The following is a 23,093-nucleotide window of genomic DNA, read 5'->3' on the forward strand; positions in this document are numbered from 1 at the left end:
AGAAACATCAACATGAGAGAAACACAGTGATTGGTTGCCTCCTGCAGGAGCCCCGACCAGGGCCCAGGCCAGGGAGGAGCCTTGATCGGAATCGAACCCGGGACCCTTTGGTCTGCAGGCCAACGCTCTATCCACTGAGCCAAACTCACTAGGGCAGAACTTAAATTCTTTTTATGGCTGAATAATATTGTATGCATATACAACATTTTGTTTATCTGGTTAACTATTGATGGACCGTTAGGTGGAAACTTTTTATTTTTAATAGGCTTTTAAAATAATTTATTTTTAGAGAGAGAAGAAGGGAGAGGGCAAAACATCCATGTGAGAACACAACATTGATTGGCTGTCTCCTGCATGTCCCCCCCACCCCCGGGAATCAAATTGGTAACCTTTTGGTGCATGGGACCCAACCAGCTAAGCCACATTGGCCAGGGCAGAAACTTTGTTTTGATATATTTTCCAAATAATTGAGGTTATCAAGAAATAAATAATAAATAACCCCGTGTAATTTTGTCAGTTTTCCAACTCCCTAGAAAATTGGGAACATGGTGCTTCTCTTTCCTTCTCTTCAAGCTATTTGTATGCTATCTCACTACTACAGAATAAAGTGAACAAATGCACCGCACAAGGGCCTGCATGACCTGAACTCTAGACATCTCCAACCTCTTGAATTACACAGATTGATCTCTTGGTTTTTTTAATAACAGCCATTTGCTCTTTTGCCTCTTCACTTTACACATGCTGTTCCCTTTGCTTGGAACACCCCCACTGCTTTCCCCAATTAAGCGAGGAGCCCTTGCTAGTTGCTTCTAGCTTTTTCTTCTTAAAAAATTCATTACTGTGTCCTGGCCGACGTGGCTCCTCAGTTGGTTGAGTGTAGTCCCATGCACCGAAAGTTTGCTGGTAACCATGTCAGGGCACGTACCCAGCTTGTGGGTTCAATCCCAGTTGGGATGTGTATGGGAGGCAACTAATCGATGTTCACTATTGATGTTTCACATTGATGTCTCCCTTCCTCTCTCTAAAAATCAATAAAAGCATATTGAAAAAACACATTGTGAGTGCTGATTCCTCTTTTTCCCCATCAGTCTGTATAGCTCCTTAAAGGAAGGGGGTATCTTGTTCACCACTGTAACTTTCGCACCTGTTATAGACTCTTAGTTATATAAATAATGATTTACGTTTCCTGTACAGCTTGGTTCCATAATCCACTGTAAGACTGTTAAGATCATGGACAGTGGGAGTGAAAGTGAGACTTAGGTTGAGTCTTCAGGATTCCTAGGCTTTCAGAGGAGGGAAGTTCCTCAAGCCAAAGGGAAGGTGTAGTTTAGACTCTGGGGGTGGGGGTGGGGTATTTGTTGCTGCGTCGCTACACTAGACTTTACGGTGAAGTGAGGTAAGGGGCCCTACCCACAGCTAGCATCTGATCATGTGACTACCAACATGGCCACCGCCTTGGCTCAGTCCAGGAAGGGGCGGGGCCTGGGGCGGGGCCGGCTCAGACTCAGGTTAAAGTGGGACTGGCTCGCAGTTACTGACATCTTATCATGGAGGCGAACGGGTTGGGGTGAGTTCTCTGCACCGCGCTCGGTGTGGCCAGCGAGGCTTCTAACTTCTAGCTGAGGAATCTGTCCGTATGCCCCCTTCCCCTGGAGAGTCCCCACCCCGAGCCCCAGAGCCTGGAATCCCGAAAACCCTCCAACCTTGGATTCCGAAGATCATCCCAGGGTCCGCTGGACTGCGTCCCCCACACCTTCATAGGGGATGCGCCCAGGACTTTCTAATCTTCAACGAGGATCCCTATTTCCGGACCGTCAACTCTGATCCCGTCTTGACTAGCTCCCAGATGCGGAACCAGCCCACTTATACTCCCCTGTTCCTGTGATTTTCTGGTCCAGAGACCCTCAAACTATCCTTTCTGTTCCCCCTTCCCCCAGTCTTTCCAGTGGCTTTGAGCTTGGGGAAGCTGGGCCGGTGGGTAGGGCGGAGGCCCCAGCGCGGGCCCTTGTAGTCCTGTGCTCCACCTGATAGGCAGAGAGGAGGCAGAATGGGCCGGGAGCCACGGCTTGGGAGACGGTCTGGGGAAAGCAGATAACGGTGCTGGATTGAATCCGCCTTAAGGACCGGAGCCTTCCCCAACCTTCAGCCTAGCTTACTGACACCTACTCCCCTTCCCGCCCCTCACTCCAGACCCCAGGGCTTTCCGGAGCTGAAGAATGACACGTTTCTGCGAGCAGCCTGGGGGGAAGACACAGACTACACTCCCGTCTGGTGCATGCGGCAGGCAGGCCGCTACTTACCAGGTCAGGGGCAGGGCTTGAATTTGGGAAAAACTCTGGAGAGCAAAAAGCTTTTGAGGTGCAGGGGAGGGCTCTTGAGGTTCCTCAAGGCTGAGCCCTGCCTCCCCTCTCCTGTCTACAGAGTTTAGGGAAACTCGGGCTGCCCAGGACTTTTTCAGCACCTGTCGATCCCCAGAGGCCTGCTGTGAACTGACTCTGCAGGTGAGGGGCCCACAAAAGAGGGAGGGATTTATGCCCTCAGCTCACCACTTAGCAACCTGTCTTCTGTTCCCTATAGCCACTGCGTCGCTTCCCTCTGGATGCTGCCATCATCTTCTCCGACATCCTTGTTGTACCTCAGGTACATGCTCAAACCTGATTCTGGAATATGGACACTTATCCTCACGGGACAGTGGGGAAAAGTTGGGCTGGAAGAGGTGGAGTCTGGCTGAGCTTTATTCTCCTTTTCCTCGTTCCTGGCATGAGCTGAACAGAGCCTTTCCTCCTGGAGTTACAGGTTGGAAACACGATGTTTTCTCCCCTTCCAGGCCCTGGGCATGGAGGTGACCATGGTGCCTGGCAAAGGTCCCAGTTTCCCAGAACCATTAAGAGAAGAGCGGGATTTAGAGCGCCTCCGGGATCCAGCAGCAGTGGTCTCTGAGCTGGCCTATGTGTTCCAGGCCATCACCCTCACTCGACAACGGCTGGCTGGACGTGTGCCACTGATTGGCTTTGCTGGTGCCCCGGTAATGTGGAACTGGGCAGGTACTTGGGCCTGGGGAAATCACTCTGGCAGGTCTGGCATAGGCAAGGGAAGGGTGTGTCAGACTTCTACACCTGTGCATTCTCTTTGGATCCTTTTGCAGTGGACTCTGATGACATACATGATTGAGGGTGGCAGCTCAAGCACCATGGCTCAGGCCAAGCGCTGGCTTTACCAGAGACCGAAGGCCAGTCACCAGCTGCTTCGCATCCTCACTGATGCTTTGGTACCATATTTGGTGGGACAAGTGGTTGCTGGTGCCCAGGTGAGTCCTGAGGGAGAGACAAATAGGCTGAGGTTTAGTCCATAAGGACCAGAAGCAACACAATTCCCTGTACCTGAGAGAGGGTAGGTGTCTTAATGCCAGGCATGAAAGAAGCTTAGCTTGCAGTGATCTGGCTGGAGCAGCTAAGTCCATCCAACTCTGGCAGGGGCGGGGTGGGGCGGGGGGGGGGGGCTTAATGTTTCACGTGTTCAAAGACCAAAGCTAGCACTGAGATCTGGAGGAAAAGACAAAACTTTTTGACTGGAACTGGGTTTTTAGGCTTAGGCAGTATCGGGGGTTGAAGTCACTTGGGGAAAATTGAGTTTGATTCTGTGTGTGGGGCCTGAAATATTTCCTTTTTGAGTGTTAAGTATTTATCTTCACCACCACCTAACTGTAGGCATTGCAGCTCTTTGAGTCCCACGCAGGGCATCTTGGCCCACAGCTCTTCAATAAGTTTGCGCTGCCCTACATCCGTGAAGTGGCCAAGCGAGTAAAGGCCATGCTGCAGGAGGCAGGCCTGGCACCAGTGCCCATGGTAAGAATGGGAATTGAGTAAAGGTGGGACTGGGACTTTCAGAATAAGTCCTGCATGGAATGAAGTGACCACTGGAGGGCAGTCGAGGTATAGCTGAGGTAGGTTAGTGGGCAAAGCAAGGCCCTCTGTAGGCTCAGAAATCTGCCCTTTTGTTCCCCCAGATTGTCTTTGCTAAGGATGGACATTTTGCTCTGGAGGAACTGTCTCAGGCTGGCTACGAGGTGGTTGGGCTTGACTGGACAGTGGCCCCACAGAAAGCCCGGTAAGTAATGGAGGGTGAGGTATAGGGGGTGCAGCTGCCATATGTGTAGTCACCAGAACATAGCACCAACTCTGCTTCCAGGGAACGTGTGGGGAAGAACGTGACCCTGCAGGGCAATCTGGACCCCTGTGCCCTGTATGCACCTGAGGTAACAACCAGAGTCCTTGTGTATGTCTGTGAGTTTGTCTCTGTGCATTCCCATGGCTGTAGATATGGTTGTATTCTTGTATTTTTGTCTGTCTCTCCCCTCTACCCCATACACACCATGTGAACTCCAGGAAGGCAGGAATTTCTTTTCATTTTTGTGTTTATTTGTGTTTTCTTAGTGCCTGGCCCATCGTAGGCATCCAATAAATTTTTTTGAATTAATGACTAAATGAATAACTGAGTAGAATCGCCTACATATATGTGTGTCACTATTATGTGTAGGGAGGACAGAGGCTTGCTGACCCTCCCTGTAGCTAATGCCCTGTTGGTCCCCCAGGAGGAGATCGGGCGGCTGGTGCAGCAGATGCTGGATGACTTTGGGCCACAGCGCTACATTGCCAACCTGGGCCATGGACTCTACCCTGACATGGACCCAGAACATGTGGGGGCCTTTGTGGATGCCGTGCACAAATACTCACGTGTGCTTCGACAGAACTGAGCATAACCGTTTTTCCCCTCAAGTACTACCAACACAGAAGATTGTTTCCAGGAGAATAAAAGTTCCAGAGTTGGAGTCTAACATGTGGTTTTGTTTGTGAAAGATCTGTGCCCTTATCTTCAGTTCCTTCTTAGCTTCTGCTCCTTCCCCGGGGCCTCTGTCTACATCCTCTCCCAAAGTCATGGGAACTCAGATATCAGGGTGTGTACTGTAGGACTTAATGTTAGGTCTCTCCCCACCATCTTGACCTCAGATCTCCAAGCCCCAGAGCTACATGGGTTTGGGTAGAGTTTCCTAACAGCTGGAGCTATGATACTTGCAGAGAAATAGGGTCCCCACCGCTTATGAGGTCAAGTTGTGTCTGGGGAGAGAGGGGAGTATAGATCAGAGAGGGGCACAGTAATGGCTGAAATACTTCAGAGAGGCCTATTAAGGAAGGTGGCGCCTAGTTAAGCAGGGAAAAGCTGAGAAGCCTTCAGCTTTGATACGAAAAGATGGGAGGACATAAAGACTTAGAGCTAGGTTGCTTAGGGTTAGAGTTAGACTTGCATCACTGAGGTGAGGGCCTCTGAAGACAAAAGTCTCTGTGTTGCTCAGGGTTGCTCTGCATTCTTTTCTGAGCATACCCTCCAATTTTCTCAGGATCTTGGTGTTTCTGCCCATTATGATGGTACCTAGTTCCTGGGACAAGGTTCTAAGCTATTTGTGAGCTCTCGAGTAGGGTCTGGTGTGGCAGGCAATTCATTTGTCCTCCACATCTCCTTATACTACTAGAAATCCACTGTGCTATAGGCCCAACCAGCTCCCTGTCCCAGCCAGGGCAATGCAGAAGAGAGAGAAGAGCCCCATTTATTGAAAAAACACTATTTCTGATTTTACAAAAATCTTTTCTGTGATCCATGATTTATTTATAGAAAAGCACTGAGTTCACATACTTGCTAAAAAATGCAATCGTGATACAGAAATGGGAGTGGCTTTTTTTTTTTTTTTTTTAAACCAACCTGTTGGGCTGAGAGGTTGTAGGGCCCATGGCTGAACAGTAAGACTTCATTAGCCACAAATAGCAAATACAACTTACTGGTTAGTGTGGAGGGGGGAAAAGAAGGTGAAACAAACAGTTTGTCAAAGAAAGGAAAATAGAGCAGACAGGTCCTTAGTTCACACTCTAGCTATACCACCCTTCCTATCACACCCCATCCCTTACTCAGGAACTAAAACAAAACAGTAAACACCAAGACACTGGCATCCAAATGACTCTTCTGAATGCCCTTGCTACCTCCTAATTCTAGGCTGAGCATAGGGGCAGGCAGGTAGCAGGAATGTCATACATTGTGGAGGTCAGCCAGGGCTAACACAGGAGTTGCCCACTAGGACTACAAACTAGTCAGAAAGGGAAAGGCCAAATGCATCCCAGCCCCAGCCTCCAAATCAGTCACCAATGGGACTGACCAAAGCAGGCAGAGGAAGCTTGAGGTAGAGAGGCAGAGGAAGAAAGCAAGTACAGGGTGAGAAGAGAACTGGAGCTGAAGAAGCCACTCTTAAGATAGACGAGTGAGTAGAAGCTTGTTTGGTGAGAGAATAAAGGAGGCACAGAGATGGGGAACATGTTTAGCTGGTGAGAGAGAGGAATTGGGAAGATAGATCTGGCAAAAAAAGAAGAGCCACATTCATGCAGATGCTCAAATATAAATTCACATACATACCTACATGTTGAAATATACACAATTACACATGTAAAGATGCATCAATGGAGAGCAAGCATACACACAAACATGTTTATACACATGAACTCATGTGTGCCCAGATACACACTAAGCATGTATCAACATGAACACACACACAGATAAGTATTCCTACATGTTCACAAATGTGTATACCCTCACACAGAAACCCATAGTCCAGCACACAGACATGTATTCACACAGATACACACATGTGCACATACAGGCATGCACAGATATATCTATGCATACAGACACATGTACTTAGCCATACAGATACACACACACACATACACACACACACACACACACACACACACACACACACACACATAATGAGAGATGAAACCAGACACTAACACAACGGTGACCAGAGTAGATGAACAGTATGAACTCAGTGGCCTCCCAGACTTCCACCTGCTCCCTGATCTTGTTTCTCAGGAGCTCAGCAGGCTCCTAGAGGCTGTGTGAGCAGGAGCATGAGCTTCAGTGTCCTCATGGCTTCATGTAGCGAAGTCTAAGTTCAGTCCTGGCCCAGCCCCTTACTCACCATGCGGCTACAGCTACCCCTTCTGTAGGCTGCAGTTTCTGCATAGACTAGACTTGGGATTTATTCTATCTGGCCATTTTTCTCCCTGCCACTTGCACTCTTCCACTGCCAACAGTATATACTCTGCAACAGAAACCTGAGAAATGGTGTGAGTCTCCTCAGAAAACAACTCTATCTTCCCACCCACAGCTACTTCAAGTACCCATGAAATTAGAACCAGAATTATAAATAGTTACAACTTTACAATGTAATTGGCAACACATATACTATAATATTTACAGTACCATACATGCTTCTGTTTCTCTGGTTAAGCAATCCCTGAGATGGAACAGTGTTCTGTGTTTGCCAAGGGAGAGAGGGCCAATGCCCAGGACACACGCAGGATATAGGGGCGTGAGGTGGCATGTTGTAGAGTTTCTGATCAATCTGCAGGGCCAGCTCCTCCAGGAACAGTGGGCTACACTGAGAACCTTGCCAAGGCAGGTTCAGGCTAGAGTTGGACTCTCCCCATGCTTAGCCCTGTGGTCCTTTGGTTCAGCCACAGGTGCTTAGGGTCCTCTCAGGGTGGACAAGTGTTTCAGTGTCCTTGGCCTGACCTGATGGAACCTGGGAGCCCAGGCTGCCCCAGCAGTGGGCTGTCTGCTTTCTCAGCCAAAGCGCTCTCGCACCAGCAGCATCAGCTTCTTCTTGCCTTTGTAGATTTGTTTGAGGTTGTCGATGAATTGGGCAAACTGCAGGTGGCCATCCTGCGGCAGCAGGAAGGTCTCCCGAGCCTTGCTCAGAAACTCAATAAACTCTCCATAGTGACGAGGGCTGATGTGTGTCAGGCGTGAGTGTGTGGTATTGATATAGGCATTGATGGTGGCATCCAGCAGCTGGCGCAGAGGAGCTTTGTCAGTGGACATGAGCTTTCCAGAGCTGCGGCGACCTGGGATGCCAGCCAGGCCAGGTGCAGTCACCGTGCAGCGCCGTAGGATGTCTGAGAGCACCGTGGCACAGTGCACGCTCTTCACCACCAGGGGAATGAGGGCCGCCAGCTCATTCTTGCCCAGAGAGTGGCTGAGGGCACATGCCCAGAGCACATCATTGATGGCCGGATGGGTGTCCTGGTTGTAGGCTAAGTTGAGATGGCTCATGGCCAGTGAGGCCAGCTTGAAGGCACGTAGCGGGTAGCCACGGAGCTCCATGTAGCGGGCGATGGTGAACAGCTGTGAATGGGTCATGCCACCAGCGGCAGCATCAATGGCGATCTGGTAGGCTGCCTCAAAGGCGATGTGGTCTTTCTCACAGAGTGTAAGGGCCGATAGGGCACAGCTCTGTGGATCCTTCATAGCACACTGCAGGGCCAGTGTGCGAGCACAGCTAGCCAGCTCCTCCCGCTGTGGATAGTCAAGGCTGAGGCGCAGGATAGTGGTGTGAGATACGGCTGTGGCAGCCACAATGCTAGTAGCCTCGGTGGGGGTGAAGAGTGTGTACCAGCTCTGCAAGATGCTCACCAGGGCCCGCACACCTGTCAGGAAGAGCCTGAGCTCAGCTGTGGCCATCCGGGTCCCGATCCACGTCTGCCCAGATTACCATTTGGGGTCAGAACTTGCCTGCAGAGATGAGTTTTCCCTTCTCCTCAGCAGCCTTGAGATGATCTGAGGCAAACCAGGGCAAGGGGAGCATCCCGGATGGCCAGACCCTGTTTAGGGTCTCTTTCCAGTCCTTCCTTCCCCTGGTCAGAGGACTGAAGGTCTCAGCAGGTGCTCTTAACCCATCACAAGGATGGAGCAGCAGAGCCCCAGATCTGCCTGGGGGTTCTAGCTGAAGTGGGGCTTCTCAGGGTAGAGTCTTATACTGGGGCTTTGGGCTCTAGATGGGGTCCTAAGCTTCCAAGTTGTTTGGGATTTCTCAGAAGTATGGATAGGAACTGGGACCAAACCACTGGGTCAACTATCTCGCAAGGGTGCACTTGAGTACTGGCCTTTGACAATTCATTCTCTCAGATGTCTCTGATCAGAGGGACAAAATGCTGCTGACATCAGGATATAGTCCAAGCAGAGAGGCAGAACCTGGGCAGCTGCCGCTGGCTGAGCAGAGGCCAACTTCTACCAGTGGCCCCATCCTTTCTTAGGTCATCAGTAATAGAAATACGAGAGCTCTAATGATTTGTTGTCCTGTCCCAAGAGTAGAGCCCAGGAACTCCTTTACCCTGGGGGTAGAGGGAGGTGGAAGACTCACCCACTTCTGTAGCACAGGTCACCAACCACCGCACCATCTCCCGGCGCCTCCAGTTAAGGGTTGATAAGGTCATTCTCATCACCTGGGCAAAAAGAGACATTTCCAGTGAGTTAAGTATATGAAATTTCTCTCCCTATTTGCCATTTCCTCACCAACAAGTATTTATTAGTGCTTTAAACAGTCATTGTTCCCTTGATAAATACAGATAGGTTTAATTTCAGCCCCAAACAGATAAAGGCTTCACAGATGACCTCTAACAAATAAAGTGCTTATTTACCACACTTGGCTTGACTTGGAGGAATGTGAGTGGGTGGGAAGAAGACCTGGACCCCGGGGAGCCTAAAGCTATGTTGCTTCTGGACTTAACTTCAAAATGGAGCCCGATTGACAGAGTTCTTACCTTGTGCCTAGGCTATTAGTTGTGTTCAGGGGACACAGAAAGAACCAGATTTGGCCTAGGCCCAGTTCCCCTAAGATCTTATCTTCTGTTAATTGTCCCTGGGCCAGAAGACTAAAGCTGGGAAGGCCCACTCCTCCATACCTGTAAGCCCAGCTCCAGGGCCACGTTGAGTAGGGTGCTGTCAGTACTACTGTCTGTGGGAGTAGCAATCTTGAATGCATCTTGGGCCAGTTTGAAGATGAGGGAGGAAGAATGGATGTGCTTCTGTATTGCTTCCAGGATTGTTCGGAGCCTCAGAGTGTCTCCTATAGGTACCGAGAGAAGGAGCAGGGATAGGGTTTTCTTTAGTTTCCCCGAATGGCCACTGATCACAACAGGTACTGGTTGAACTGGCTGCTATCAATTCACTGAATGGTACCACCCCTTCTGGACAATCAAGCTCTGTCTCCACTGAACCCAACGCTGGAGGCTGCTTTCTTCCCAAGGCACCCACATGTATTCACTTCTCTTTACCCTTTTATCTGCCTCTACCCCTCGCCCTCCTTTTCCTCAGGCTCTTTAGGTCTCAGAAATAATTTTCATAAACACCTGAATTTTGAGAACTGCTTATACAGAAGACAGCAATATTATTGCCAAAAATGAATGCCAGTCCCATTGTTTGCCTCCCTGGAGCAAAAAGAAGCTGGGCTACCACTTCCTACTCAGTACTAGGGCACAGAGTTAAGGAATACGCCACAGGAAGGGCATGTACACCATCAGAAGTGAAATTCACTGCATGAAGGCAGTATGGTGTATGAAAGATTGGTATATCTTATAAAGGGGTAAAGTGTTAAATAAAGATGGAACAAAAAGTAGGTGTTATGTTTTACAAAGAGGTATAGTGGTAAAAATATATAGGCTTTGGAATAAAATACATTGGAAACTGAACCTAGTTCAGCCATTTACCAGCTCAGTTACTTCATCTATAAAATGAAAACAATAACCTTTTAGGATTGTTGTGGGAATTAGAAACAATTTGCGAATAGGTAATATTCTATTCAACTTTTATAAAAAAAAAGATAAGTAGCAGTGTGTGTATAGTGTATGTGTGTACATACATATGAATAGAAAATGAATAGAATATTTATACGACTGTCTTAGTGGTAGTTATCTTTGGGTGTCAGGATTATGGGAGAGATTACCTTTTTGCTTCTGTCAGCTCTAAAAACAATTTTTAAAATTAATAAAATTGAGCATATAGTATAGTTACCATATATTAGTGCCCCATTTCCCCACTTGCAGTTTCCCCTATTATTAACATTTTACATTAGTGTGGTACATTGGATGAACCAATATTCTTACATTATTAACTAAAGTCCATAGTTTACATTAGGGTCCATTGTGGTTGTACAGGTCTACGGTTTTTGACAAATGCAGTTTCATGGATCCTCCATTACTGTATCATACAGAATAGATTCGTTGCTCTAAAAATCTCCTATGCTACACCTACCTATTCATTTCTCCTCAGTCTTCCTGTGACTACTGATCTTTTTACCATCTCTAAAGTTTTGCCAAGTACAATGCCATGTACTTGGAATTATAGTATGTAACATTTTCAGACTGGCTTCCTTCCACACCTTTTTGTGGCTTGATAAATCATTTTCTTTTATTGGTAAACTAGAGGCCCGGTGCACGAATTCAAGCATGGGAAGGGTCCCTAGGCGTGGCCGGCATCAGGGCTGATCGGAGCCTTCTGGCTGCCAGCTGGGGCCTTCCTTCATTCTGTGCCGCCCCCTGGTTGTCAGCACATGTCATAGTGAACAATCGAACTCCCAGTCTCCCGGTCAAACTCCCGAGGGGACACTTTGCATATTAGCCTTTTATATATATAGATAATATTCCATTGTATGGATGTATCTGTTTATCCATTCACTTTTTGAAGGACACCTTGGTTGCTTCTAGTCTTTGGCAATTACAAATAAAACTGCTGTAAACATTAGTGTGCAAGTTTTTGTGTGGACATAGATTTTCAAGTCGTTTTGGTAAATACTTCAGAGCACAATTGCTGGATCATATGGTAAGACTATGTTCAGCTTTGTAAACATCTGACAAACCATCTTCCAAACTGGCTTCAATTTTGCATTCCCAATGAGAGTTCCTGTTGTTCCACATCCTCACTGATGTTTGGTGTTGTCTGGGTTTTGATTAGTCTTTCTAATAGGTATGTAGTAGTATTTCACTTTTGTTTCATTTCTTTTCCGTAATGACATATGCTGAGCATCTTTTCATATTCTTGTTTGCCACTTCTTTATCTTCTTTGGTGAGGCATCTGTTTAAGTCTTTGGCCAATTTTAAGATGCAGTTGTTTGTTTTCTTATTGTTAAGTTTTAAGTATACAAGTGTTAATTGTATATTTGTGATACAAGTCTTTTATCAGATAGTGTTTTACAATATTTTCTCCCAGTCTGTGGCTTATCTTTTCAGTTTCTTTCTCTTTTTTTTATTAATTTCAGAGAGGAAGGGAGAGAGATAGAGATATCAACATCAATGATGAGAGAGAATCATTGTTTGGCTGCCTCCTGCACGTCCCCTACGGGGGTGGGGGGATTGAGCCCGCAATCTGGGCACGTTCAATCTGGAATTGAACCTGGGACCCTTTAGTCCACAGGCCGACGCTCTATCCACTGAGCCAAACCGGCCAGGGCTCTTTTTAATTTCTTAACAGTGTTTTTCACTGAGCAGAAGTTTTTCATTTTAATGAAGCCTACTTATCAAATACTTTTCTTTCATGGATTGTGTTTTTGGTATTACTGTATCTAAAAAGTTATTGTCAAACTCAAGGTCACCTAGATTTTTTAAAAAAAAATATATTTCATTGATTTTTCCACAGAGAGAAAGGGAGAGGGATAGAGAGTTAGAAACATCGATGAGGGAGAAACATCGATCAGCTGCCTCCTGCACACCCCCCACTGGGGATGTGCCCACAACCAAGGTACATGCCCTTGACCGGAATCGAACCTGGGACCCCTCAGTCCGCAGGCCGACGCTCTATCCACTGAGCCAAACCAGCTTTGGCAGTCACCTAGATTTTCTATGTTATCTTCTGTAAGTTTTATAGTTTTGCATTTTATTTTATGTCTCTGATCCATTCTGAGTTAATTTTTATGGAAGGTGTAAGGTCAATGTCTGTATTCTTTTTTTTTTTTTTGCATATAGATGCCCAGTTTTTCCAGTACCAATTGTTGAAAAGACTATTCTTTATTCCTTTGTCAAAAGTCAGTTGACTATATTTGTGTGGGTCTATTTCTGAGCTCTCTATTCCGTCCCACTTACCTATTTGTCTGATATTTTGCCAATATCACACTGTCTTGATTACTATAGCTTTACAGTTAAGTCTTAAAGTTGGGTAGTGTTAGTTCTCCAACTTTGTTCTTCCTTAACACTGTGTTGGCTATTCTAGGTCTTATGCTTTTCCACATAAACTTCAGAAATAGTTTATCAACATACACAAAATAACTTGCTGGGATTTTGGTTGAGACTGTATTGAATCTATAGATTAAGTTGGGAAGAACTGACATAAAAATAATATTGAGTCTTCCTCTCCATGGAATGAAATACCTATTAGATCTTCTTTGATTTCTTTCATCAAAGTTTTATAGTTTTCCTCATATAGATATTGTACATATATATTTTGTTAGATTTATTCTTAAGTACTTTTTTGGGGGTGCTAATGTAAATGGTATTGTGTGGTTTTTAAAAATGTTATTGATTTTAGAAGGAGAAAGGGAGAGAGAGAGAGAGAGAGAGAGAGAGAGAGAGAGAGAGAGAGACACACATTGATGGTTGCCTCTCAACCGGGGATTGATCTGGGTATGTGCCCTGACTGGGAATCAAACCAGCGACCTTTCGATGCATGGGATGACACTCAACCAACTGAGCCCACAGGCCAGGGCTTGTGTATTTTTTTGTTTTTAAAGCATTTAGAAATATATATATTTTATTGATTTTTTACAGAGAGGAAGGGAGAGGGATAAAGAGTTAGAAACATCGATGAGAGAGAAACATCAATCAGCTGTCTCCTGCACACCCCCTACTGGGGATGTGCTCGCAACCAAGGTACATGCCCTTGACCAGAATCAAACCTGGGACCCTTGAGTCCGCAGGCCAACGCTCTATTCACTGAGCCAAACCGGTTAGGGCAAGCATTTTTTAAATGAAAAAAAAAAATATATATATATATAAAATTGATTTCAGAGACAAAGGGAAAGGGAGAGAGAGATAGAAACATAAATGATGAGAGAGCACCATTGATCGGCTGTCTCCTGCACGCCCCTTACTAGGGACCAAGTCTACAACCCGGGCCTGTGCCCTGACCAGGAATCAAACCATGACCTCCTGGATCACAGGTCAATGCTCAACCATTGAGCCACAGTTGTTCATTGCTGGCATATAGGAAAGCAACAGACTTTTGTATCTTAACCTTGTATCCTTGGTATAATCACTTCTTAGTTCCAGTTTACTGTTGAATCTTTGAGGTTTTCTACATAGACAATCATGTCATTTACAAGCAAAGACAGTTTTATTTCTTCCTTTCTAATCTGTATACCTTTTATTTCCTTTCTTGTCTTATTGCATTAGATCCAGTATGATGGTGAATGGGTTTGGTAAGAAGGGACATTCTTGTCTCATACATGATTTTCAGGGGAAAGCACCTAGTTTTTCTCCATTAAGTATGATGGTAGCTACAGATTCATTGTAGATGTTCTTTCTTTTTTAATCCTCACCAGAGGATATATTTTCCATTGATTTTTTGAGAGAGAGTACAAGGGAGAAGAGAGGGAGAGGGAGAGGGAGAGGGAGAGGGAGAGGGAGAGGGAGAGGGAGAGAGAGAGGGAGAGGGAGAGGGAGAGGGAGAGAAATATTGACATGAGAGATTCATCGATTGGTCAGCTCACGCCCAGACTAGGGCCAGGGATCGAACCTGCAAGCAAGGTATGTGCCCTTGACTGAGAATCAAACCTGCAACCCTTTGGTCTGTGGGCTGACCAGCAAGGGCATGTAGATGTTCTTTGTAAAGCTGAGTCAGTCTGATCTAGTTCTAGTTTGCTGAGAGTTGTTTTTTTTAAACATGAATAGGTATTGGATTTGGTCAAATTATTTTCTTGCATCTACCAATATAAATTAATATGCTCATTCCTCTTTAGCCTGTGGATGTGATGAACTACATTTATTTTCAAGTGCCTGAACCAGCATTCCATACCTGAAATAAATCCCTTGGTCATGGTATATAAATATTTTTATATTTTGTTGGATCCAATTAGCTAATACATATTTTTAAATTCAAAGTGTTTTTATTGATTTTTAAAGAGAGAGGAAAGGAGGAGAGAGAAACATAGATGTGAGAGTGGAACACCAATTCGATGCCTCCTACACGCCTCCTACTGGGGATCAAGCCACAACCTGGGCATGTGCCCTGACCAGGAATTGAACCAGCAACTTTTTGGTGCACTGGATGACACCCAACAGAGTTACACCAGCCTGGACCAATTATCTAATATTTTGATGAAGATTTTTGCATTTATCTTCATGAGTGATATTGGTCTGTAGTTTTCCTTTCTTGTGTTATGTTTACCTGATTTTGGTATTACAGTAATGCTGGCCTCACTGGATGACTTGAAGTATTCTCTCTGCTTCTATTTTCTGGACAGGATTGTAGAGAATTGGTATCATTTTTTTCCCTTAAATATTTGATAACTCACTAGTGAACTCATCTGGGCCAAGTGCTTTCTGTTCAAAAGATAATTGAATCTATTGCTTTAACATAGATAGGTCAAATCAGATTATTTAGTTCTACATGTGTGTTTTAGTAGGTTGTGTTTTTCAAGGAATTTGTCCATTTCATTATCTAAGATATCAAATCTATAAGCATACAGTTGTTCATAATTTTCCTTTATTATCCTTTTAATGACCATGGGCTCAGTAATGATGGCCCCTCTTTCATTTACGGTATTAGTCATTTATTTCTTCTTTCTTTTCTTGGTAAGCTAGATAGAGGTTTATCAAATTTAATGATCTTTTCAAAGAAGCAGCTTTTACTTTCATTGGTTTTCTTTATTTTTTTTCTTATTTTAAATTTCATTGATTTCTGCTTTTTTTTTTCCCTGCTAGTTTTAGTTTTATATTGCTCTTCTTTTTCTTGTTTTCCAAGGTGAAAACTTACTAGTAGATTTATTTTATTTCCATAATAGACTTAACATTGTGTAAGTATAAGGTGTACAATGTGACTTAATATGTATGGATTGCAAATGATTACCACAATAAGGTTAGTTAACACATCTATTACTTCACACAGTTACCTTTATTTTTGTGTGTGTGGTTGAGAACATTTAAGATTTAATCTATTAGGACATTTCAAGTGTACAATACAGTATTGTTAACTATAGTCACCATGTTGTACATTGGATCCCCAGAACTTAATCATCTTATAACTGAAAATTTGTACCCTCTGACCGACATCTCCTCATTTCCCCTATACCTCAGCTCCTGCCAGCAACCAATATACTTTGTTTCTATGAGTTTCCACATATTAAATGAAATCATACATACTTATCTTTTTCTGTCTGACTTATTTCATTTAGCACAATGTCCTTAAGGTTCATCCATGTTGTCGCAAGTGACTGGATTTCCTTTTTTTTTAATGGCTGAATAATATTCTTTTGTGTGTGTGTGTGTGTGTATGTACCACACTTTTTTCTTTCTTTTTAAACTACATTTTTATTGATTTTCAGAGAGGAAAGGAGAGGGAGAGAGAGAGATAGACACATGCGTCCTGACGAGAGAGAATCATTGATCAGCAGGCAAACATACTGGGGACTGAGCCTACACCGCGAGCACGTGCCTTGACCGGGAATTGAACCATGACCTCCTGGTTCATAGGTCAATGCTCAACCACTGCCTTCCCCCCTTTCTGCCTTCTCTGGCTTAAATTAAGCATTTTATATGATTCAATTTTCTCTTCTCTCCTATCAATTATACTTATTTTAAAAATGAAATATTAAAAAGAACTATATTCTTCTAAAATTAATTATCTTCCTTTAAAAATAAAGAATTAAATAATTAAGTGGTGTTTGCCTTAGAATTGCTATTATTTTTTTAAACAAGACATTATCTATTAGTTCAATTAAGAATTAAAAAACCCTACCCTGGCCGATGTGGTTCAGTAGTTAGAGTTGGCCCCCATGCACCGAAGGGTCGTGGGTTTGATGGCTGGATGTCAGTTCTTAGATATTCTGGTCTGGTTCCTCCCACCCCCATTCTTTTTTTCTCTTTGTATTGCAATTTGAGAAGTTTCTATTGGCATTTATAATTTAAAATTTTAGAAAATTTCACATGATTCAATATTGAAGATACCAAAAGTAAATAATGAAAAACTGTTTCTTCCCCTCACTCCTGTTCCTCATTCATGTACTTCTAACCCCATATACAACCGATATTATCAGTTTTTTATTTACCTTCTAGAATAATCTATGCATAATAAGGAAATACATTATCTATTTCCTCTCTTTAAAAACATCCCACAAATAAGAGCATAGTCTACACAGATTCTCATGTTATTTTCCCCCTACATATCAATATATCTTAATGTTTATTTCATCAGTACATAAAGAGCTCCTTGTTCTTTTATTTTTATTTTTGAAATATATTTTTATTGATTTCAGAGAGGAAGGGAGAGGGAGATAGATAGAAACACCAATGATGAGAGGGAATCATTGGCTGCCTCTTGCATGCCCCCTACTGGGGATCGAGCCCAAAACCTGGACATGTGCCCTTGGTGGGAATCAAACCCGGGACCACTGAGCAAAACCAGCTAGGGCCTCCTTGTTCTTTTAAATGGCCATATAGTATTCCATTTATGGGTATACATACTCCTTATTCAAAGCTGTACAATTTTGAATATATTTTGGAATTCAGAATTTTAAAAATTATAGAAAGATAATTTGTACATATATATAATATTTGCAGCATCCCATAATTAAAAACATTAATATTTGTACAGTGAATGTATGAATAATCACACTAGGTGGGATAAAGGGCAAAATTAGTTTTGCAGTTTATCAATACAACTAGAGGCCCAAAGCGTGAAATTCATGCAAGGAGCTCGGCCCTCGCAGCCGCTGTGGCCCTGGCTCCGGACGGTTGTTCTGCTGTTTGGCCGTCTGGTCTAATTAGCATATTACTCTTTTATTATTATAGATAGTAAGTAAACTGATAAATAAAATAGTATGATAGAGACCATAAATACTTGTTATCTCTATTTCTGAGGAAAACATTTAATAAAACCTCATATCAAACTAAATATTTGTATATGTGCATGCAATAAATGTATTATATCTAGTTTCTTGAGGATTTTGGACAGAAGTCTTTATCAACATTGCTATTAATATCATCAAAGATTAGAACTGCATATTTAATGATGGGCCAGAAATGGAATTCTTAATGATGAAGCAACACTACAAATAGATGGCCATTAAAAGGTGTAGTTCTGCCCTGGCCAGTTTCGCTCAGTGGATAGAGCGTTAGCCTGCGGATTCAAGGGTCCCAGGTTCGATTCTGGTCAAGGGCATGTACCTTGGTTGCGGGTACATCCCCAGTGGGGGGTGTGCAGGAGGCAGCTGATTGATGTTTCTCTCTCATCGATGTTTCTAGCTCTCCCTCTCCCTTCCTCTCTGTAAAAAAAAAAATATATATATATATATATATATATATGTAAAAAGGTGTAGTTCTTCCCTGGCCAATATGACTCAGTTGTATGAATGTCATCCCATGCACCAGAAGGTTGCCACAGTTGGATTCCTGGTCAGGGCACATGCCTACGTTGCGGGCTCGATCCCCAGTAAGGGGTATGCAGAAGGCAGCCGATTGATGTTATGTTTTCACATCGATATTTCTCTCTCACCCTCTCTCTTCCTAAAAATCCATTTAAAATATTTTTTTTAAAAGGTGTATTTCTAGGGTAATGTGTCTCATTAGTATGGATTTCTATATGAGCAGTCTCTTCAATTAAGTAGCCATAATCTCCTTTTCACTGATAAATGAATGTTATTCAGGGTCAATGAACTGTTCTCACATTTCTTCTATATTGTCTGTGGAGATTTTTTTGCATTTGTGTTACATCTTATCACTATTAGCCTCTTGCTTATTTGGCTTAATACCATTTTAGCAATTTTTCTACCCTGCAAAGAATGTACAACAGGCATATAACGTATAATATTCAGTTTGTTTGTGTTTTTAAAAAATATAAACTAGCTCTCAGTGCTTCTACAACCATGGTGAGCATAAAAATCATCTGAAGAATTTGTTAAAACAGATTCATGGGATATACCCACAGAGAGTCTGATCCAGTAGGTCTGGAGTTGGGTCTGGGAATTTGCATTTCCAACAAGCTTCCAGGTGAAGTTGATGCTACTTGTACACAGATTATATTACTTTGAATAGCAAGGCTGACTTTTAGACTTTTATCCAATAAACTTCCAATGTAAGTAATGAGACTATATATATATATGTATATATATATATATATATATATATATATATATATATATATATATATATATATATATCGGTTGCAGGTATAGAATATTAAAATAAAAAATAAACATTTAGCCTTAGCCGGTTTGGGTCAGTGGATAGAGCATTGGACTATCTGAAGGGTCCCAGATTCAATTCCAGTCAAGGGCACATACCTGAATTATAGGCCCAATTCTGGCCCCATGTCAGGGCATGTGCAGGAGGCAACTGATTGATTGCCTCACTCACATTGATGTTTCTCTCTCTGTCTCTCCTTCCTCCTTCCACTCTCTCTAAAAATCAATGGAAAAATATCCTCATGTGAGTATTAACAACAACAAAAATAATATATTTTTTCTTCATTGGGAGTAAAATTTCTTGGTCACAAGTTCAGAAGGAGAGTGTGTGGAATAGTGGTCCAAGAATAATCCTATATAATAAAAGCCTAATATGCTAAGTGTCTGGTCGTCCATTCAACTAATCAAAGCGTAATATGCTAATGCTATGCTAAGGCCACTCAACCACTCCCTATGATGGACCACCAGGGGACAGACGCTCCGACCGGTAGGTTAGTTTGCTGCTGAGGTCTAGCTGATCGGGACTAAGCAAGATAGGCCGGACATGCCCTGGAGCCCTCCTGTGGTCCCTCCCTGGCTGGCCAACCTCCCGTCTCTCTCCCTGGCCCTGATCGTGCACCGGTGGGGTCCCTTGGCCTTGCCTGCACCCTCTCATAATCTGGGACCCTTTGGGGGGTGTTGGAGAGCTGTTTTCGGCCCGATCCTGCAGGCCAGACAGAGGGACCTCCACTGGTGCATGAATTTGTGCACTGGGCCTCTAGTTTAATTATAGTTTTCTTCCATTCCAGCTTGTGTGCAATGAGCTCATGTCATTGGTAAAGATTAATGAGCCAGTTAGAAAATATCTCTTTGATTATCCGTGTGTTTTTGTGTATATACTAAAAATAAGTTGTAAACTTTGAAACATCTTTCGATGTTGACTTTTTCTAACTTTCAACCTGTGCTTAGAGTTCTTAAAATCTCATTTGTGCATCAATCATTGCTAATTTTTTAAATAAAAAAATACAGGCCAGAACAGAGCTGTTTTAGCAGCACTCTATACATGTTTGGGACTAAGGTTTTCATTAAAAATTATCTTTAAGATCTGGTAGACGTGGGAGCTTTGGGGTCCTGGTGAACAGAACAGACTTTTGGCCAGGCAGACGGCCTCTAGGTAGCTCAGCGTGAGCACCTCCATGCGCAGGAGATCTCTCCAGGACCAGGAGAAGCTGGAGGAGAATAATGTGCTGCACCTGCAGCTGGCCGTCTGGAGGCCTCCAGCGGAGCCCTGTGCTCCCTCTGCAGACAGTTCCAAAGGAGGCTGCCCTGAGAGCAGTCAGCTTCAACCTAGGGGCGGGCCCCTCCTGGAAACACCTGGAAACCCCGGAGCCAGAGCAGCAGGGCCTCCAGGCTGCCGCTCACTCAGCTAAGAATGCCCTTGGTGCCATGTTCCAGAGAATCCAGGAGTCCTGCCAAAGTGGCACCAAGTGGCTGGTGGAAACCCCAAAGCCAGGAGGGGGAAGACACAGGGTAGTAGCTCCACCCAGCTCGCTGCCTGAGCCAGAGGAGCACCCGGCTTTCTGGAACCGGCCCATCCCACTCAACTTCGGGCCCCTGGGAGCAGGAGCGGCACTCAGCTCCACCCAGATGGGCCCACGTGCCCACCCACTGCGGAGACCAGGAGGGAGGCTGCCTTCTGGACCCCCTCCTCCTTTACGGAGTCCCTTTGCTCCTCCAGTGAATCTGACAGTGACCTAGAGCCTGTGGGGGCAGGAATCCAGCGCCTCCAGAAGCTGTCCCAGGAGCTGGAGGAGGCCATTACGGCTGAAGAGAGAGGTGATATGACTGTTTCTCCTTTGAGACTGAGGACAGTGCCCTTCAGGTAACGCCCTCCTCCTGAGCATCTTTCCTTCCAAGCATCTTCCCTAGCATCCTCTTCCTCCTCCTCTCCTCCTCCTACATGAGCACGTGTGGGTATTTGGAGTCACATTAAAGAACCAAGTCTCCTGGAGGAACCCACGAGCTGACGCCCAGCAGAGTGGGAAGAGTGAGGTTTTCCTACCAGCTCAGACCTGAACTGCTGACCTCACTGACTCACCACCTTCCAGCTCCTTCTTCTGGGGGAAAGCTTTGGTGTCCTCACTCCCCCTGTGTGGAGCACACTGGCGGGGCAAGAAGAGAGCTCTGTCTTACAGGAAGTGAGCCATACCTGAAACCCACGCCCCCACAGGGGGGATCCCTGCCTCCCCTCGGGTTCCAGAGGAAGTCCCCAGGAGTGGGCACTGCCCACGGGCCACTGCTAGCGAACAAGGACCTGACTAACAAAGGCCAGGTGGAGGCTGGTCAGTGGCCTCTGCTCTCCTGAGCCCAGCAGAGACTGCCTGCCACAGCCCAGGGGGTGACTCCTTGCAGACCTGGCTCCTGGGTGCACAGCTCTTGTGCCTGCTCCAAAAGAAGGAATGGGAGAGATATCCAGGCTCTGAGACCTGGGGCCCATGGGTACCTATTGATGTTCTCAGCACCAGGCACTGTGGGTGGCAGGGAGGAGTAGCTGGCAGGGAGGTGTAGCACTGCTCAGCAATTTCTGCCCTTTGTAAATTATTTTAAAAATCTGCTTTGTCATTTTATTAGAAAGAAATCAGGGCCTAACTTCCATCCATAACGTTGCTTTTTCATAATAAAGACTCTTTCTGACAGACTAACAAATCTCAGAGGGAAGGCTGGAGGGTGGGAGGGATTAACCACAGAATTTATATGCATATATGTATAGCTCTTAGACACAGACAATAGTGTGGTGAGGGTCTGAGGGGAGGCAGAGGTAGGGTGGAGGAAAAAGGGGACATCTGTAATACTTTCAGCAATAATCTTTAAGCCTTGGGTGGGTGGCTCAGTTGGTTGGAGCGTCATCCTATGTATCAAAAGGTTGTGGGTTCGATTCCTGGTCACCTCTATCTATATCTTTTACCTTTTCTAAAATGAACATGGATTTTTGGGGGACAATAAGAAGATACAACATAAAGTTATTTTAAATAAAAAATGCTTTGAAAACTCCATGTATTACCTCATATCAGAAAAATACTTACAGTCCATGGTAGCTAGTATTTTATTATAGCTTCCCAAAGGCTTATTTTCATTAAAAAAATATTTTTTATTGATTTTAGAGAGGAAGGGAGAGGGGGAGAGAGAGAGAGTAACAGCAATCATGAGAGAGAATCACTGAATGGCTGTGTCCTGCATGCCCCACACTGGGGATCGAGCCCACAACCCAGGCATGTGCCCTGACTGGGAATTGAACCGTGACCTCCTGGTTCATTGGTCAATGTTCAACCATTGAAATACAGGCTGGGCCCAGGGGCTTATATTCATTTTTCTTTGTGGTGAAACCTCCATAGTTAACAGGGAGTATGTGAGCTTAAAAACGCGAGAGTCACTTTGGCTGCCTATCTTTTAACAGGACCTTGGAAAAATCACAAACTCTCATATCTGTAAAGAGATTTGCAGCTCCATCTCAGCCATCATTTCACTGAATCTTCCAATGGCCCTGGGAGACTGATAGGTCATTGTCAATGATCCCTGTTTTTGTGTGTTTTTTTTTTATATAATATATTTTATTGATTTTTTACGGAGAGTAAGAGAGAGGGATAGAGAGTTAGAAACATCGATGAGAGAGAAACATCGATCAGCTGCCTCTTGCACACCCCCTACTGGGGATGTGCCCGCAACCAAGGTACATGCCCTTGACCGGAATCGAACCTGGGACCTTCCAGTCCGCAGGCCGACACTCTATCCACTGAGCCAAACCGGTTTCGGCTGATCCCTGTTTTATAGGTTTTGAACCTGAGGT

General features: G+C 44.6%; 2 protein-coding genes and 1 pseudogene across 3 annotated transcripts in view; 2 read left to right on the top strand and 1 right to left on the bottom strand.

Annotated features, from left to right (window-relative positions):
• The first annotated feature begins 1,492 nt into the window (after positions 1–1,492).
• Positions 1,493–4,836, top strand: UROD (uroporphyrinogen decarboxylase). Its single transcript, XM_079778442.1, has 10 exons — positions 1,493–1,567; positions 2,191–2,303; positions 2,422–2,501; positions 2,578–2,640; positions 2,828–3,025; positions 3,146–3,307; positions 3,708–3,845; positions 4,007–4,107; positions 4,189–4,255; positions 4,592–4,836. Exons 1-10 carry the CDS (start codon positions 1,548–1,550, stop codon positions 4,751–4,753), a joined length of 1,104 nt encoding a protein of 367 aa, XP_079634568.1. The 5' UTR covers positions 1,493–1,547; the 3' UTR covers positions 4,754–4,836.
• A 2,399-nt stretch (positions 4,837–7,235) lies between these two features.
• Positions 7,236–23,093, bottom strand: part of ZSWIM5 (zinc finger SWIM-type containing 5) — a 106,232-nt gene continuing 90,374 nt past the window's right edge. The window contains exons 12-14 of the mRNA XM_079776940.1: positions 9,789–9,952; positions 9,248–9,329; positions 7,236–8,534 (exon numbers count right to left, since the gene is read on the bottom strand). Of these exons, the coding sequence (XP_079633066.1) occupies positions 7,672–8,534; positions 9,248–9,329; positions 9,789–9,952 (1,109 nt within the window). The 3' untranslated portion in view covers positions 7,236–7,671. The remainder of the gene's footprint in view (positions 8,535–9,247; positions 9,330–9,788; positions 9,953–23,093) is intronic.
• On the top strand, positions 10,005–21,473 carry LOC307102704 (protein PIMREG-like; annotated as a pseudogene). Its single transcript has 3 exons — positions 10,005–10,024; positions 11,652–11,703; positions 20,428–21,473. The product of its transcript is annotated as a protein PIMREG-like (transcript).

The sequence above is a fragment of the Cnephaeus nilssonii genome (assembly GCF_951640355.1).
Source record: "Cnephaeus nilssonii genome assembly, chromosome: 7".
Taxonomy (NCBI): Eukaryota; Metazoa; Chordata; class Mammalia; order Chiroptera; family Vespertilionidae; genus Cnephaeus; species Cnephaeus nilssonii.

Coding starts and splice junctions, on each gene's coding strand:
- UROD (XM_079778442.1), top strand. CDS start 1,548: ATGGAGGCGAACGGGTTGGG. Junction 1,568..2,190: donor ATGGAGGCGAACGGGTTGGG/GTGAGTTCTCTG, acceptor CCCTCACTCCAG/ACCCCAGGGCTTTCCGGAGC. Junction 3,026..3,145: donor TTGGCTTTGCTGGTGCCCCG/GTAATGTGGAAC, acceptor ATCCTTTTGCAG/TGGACTCTGATGACATACAT.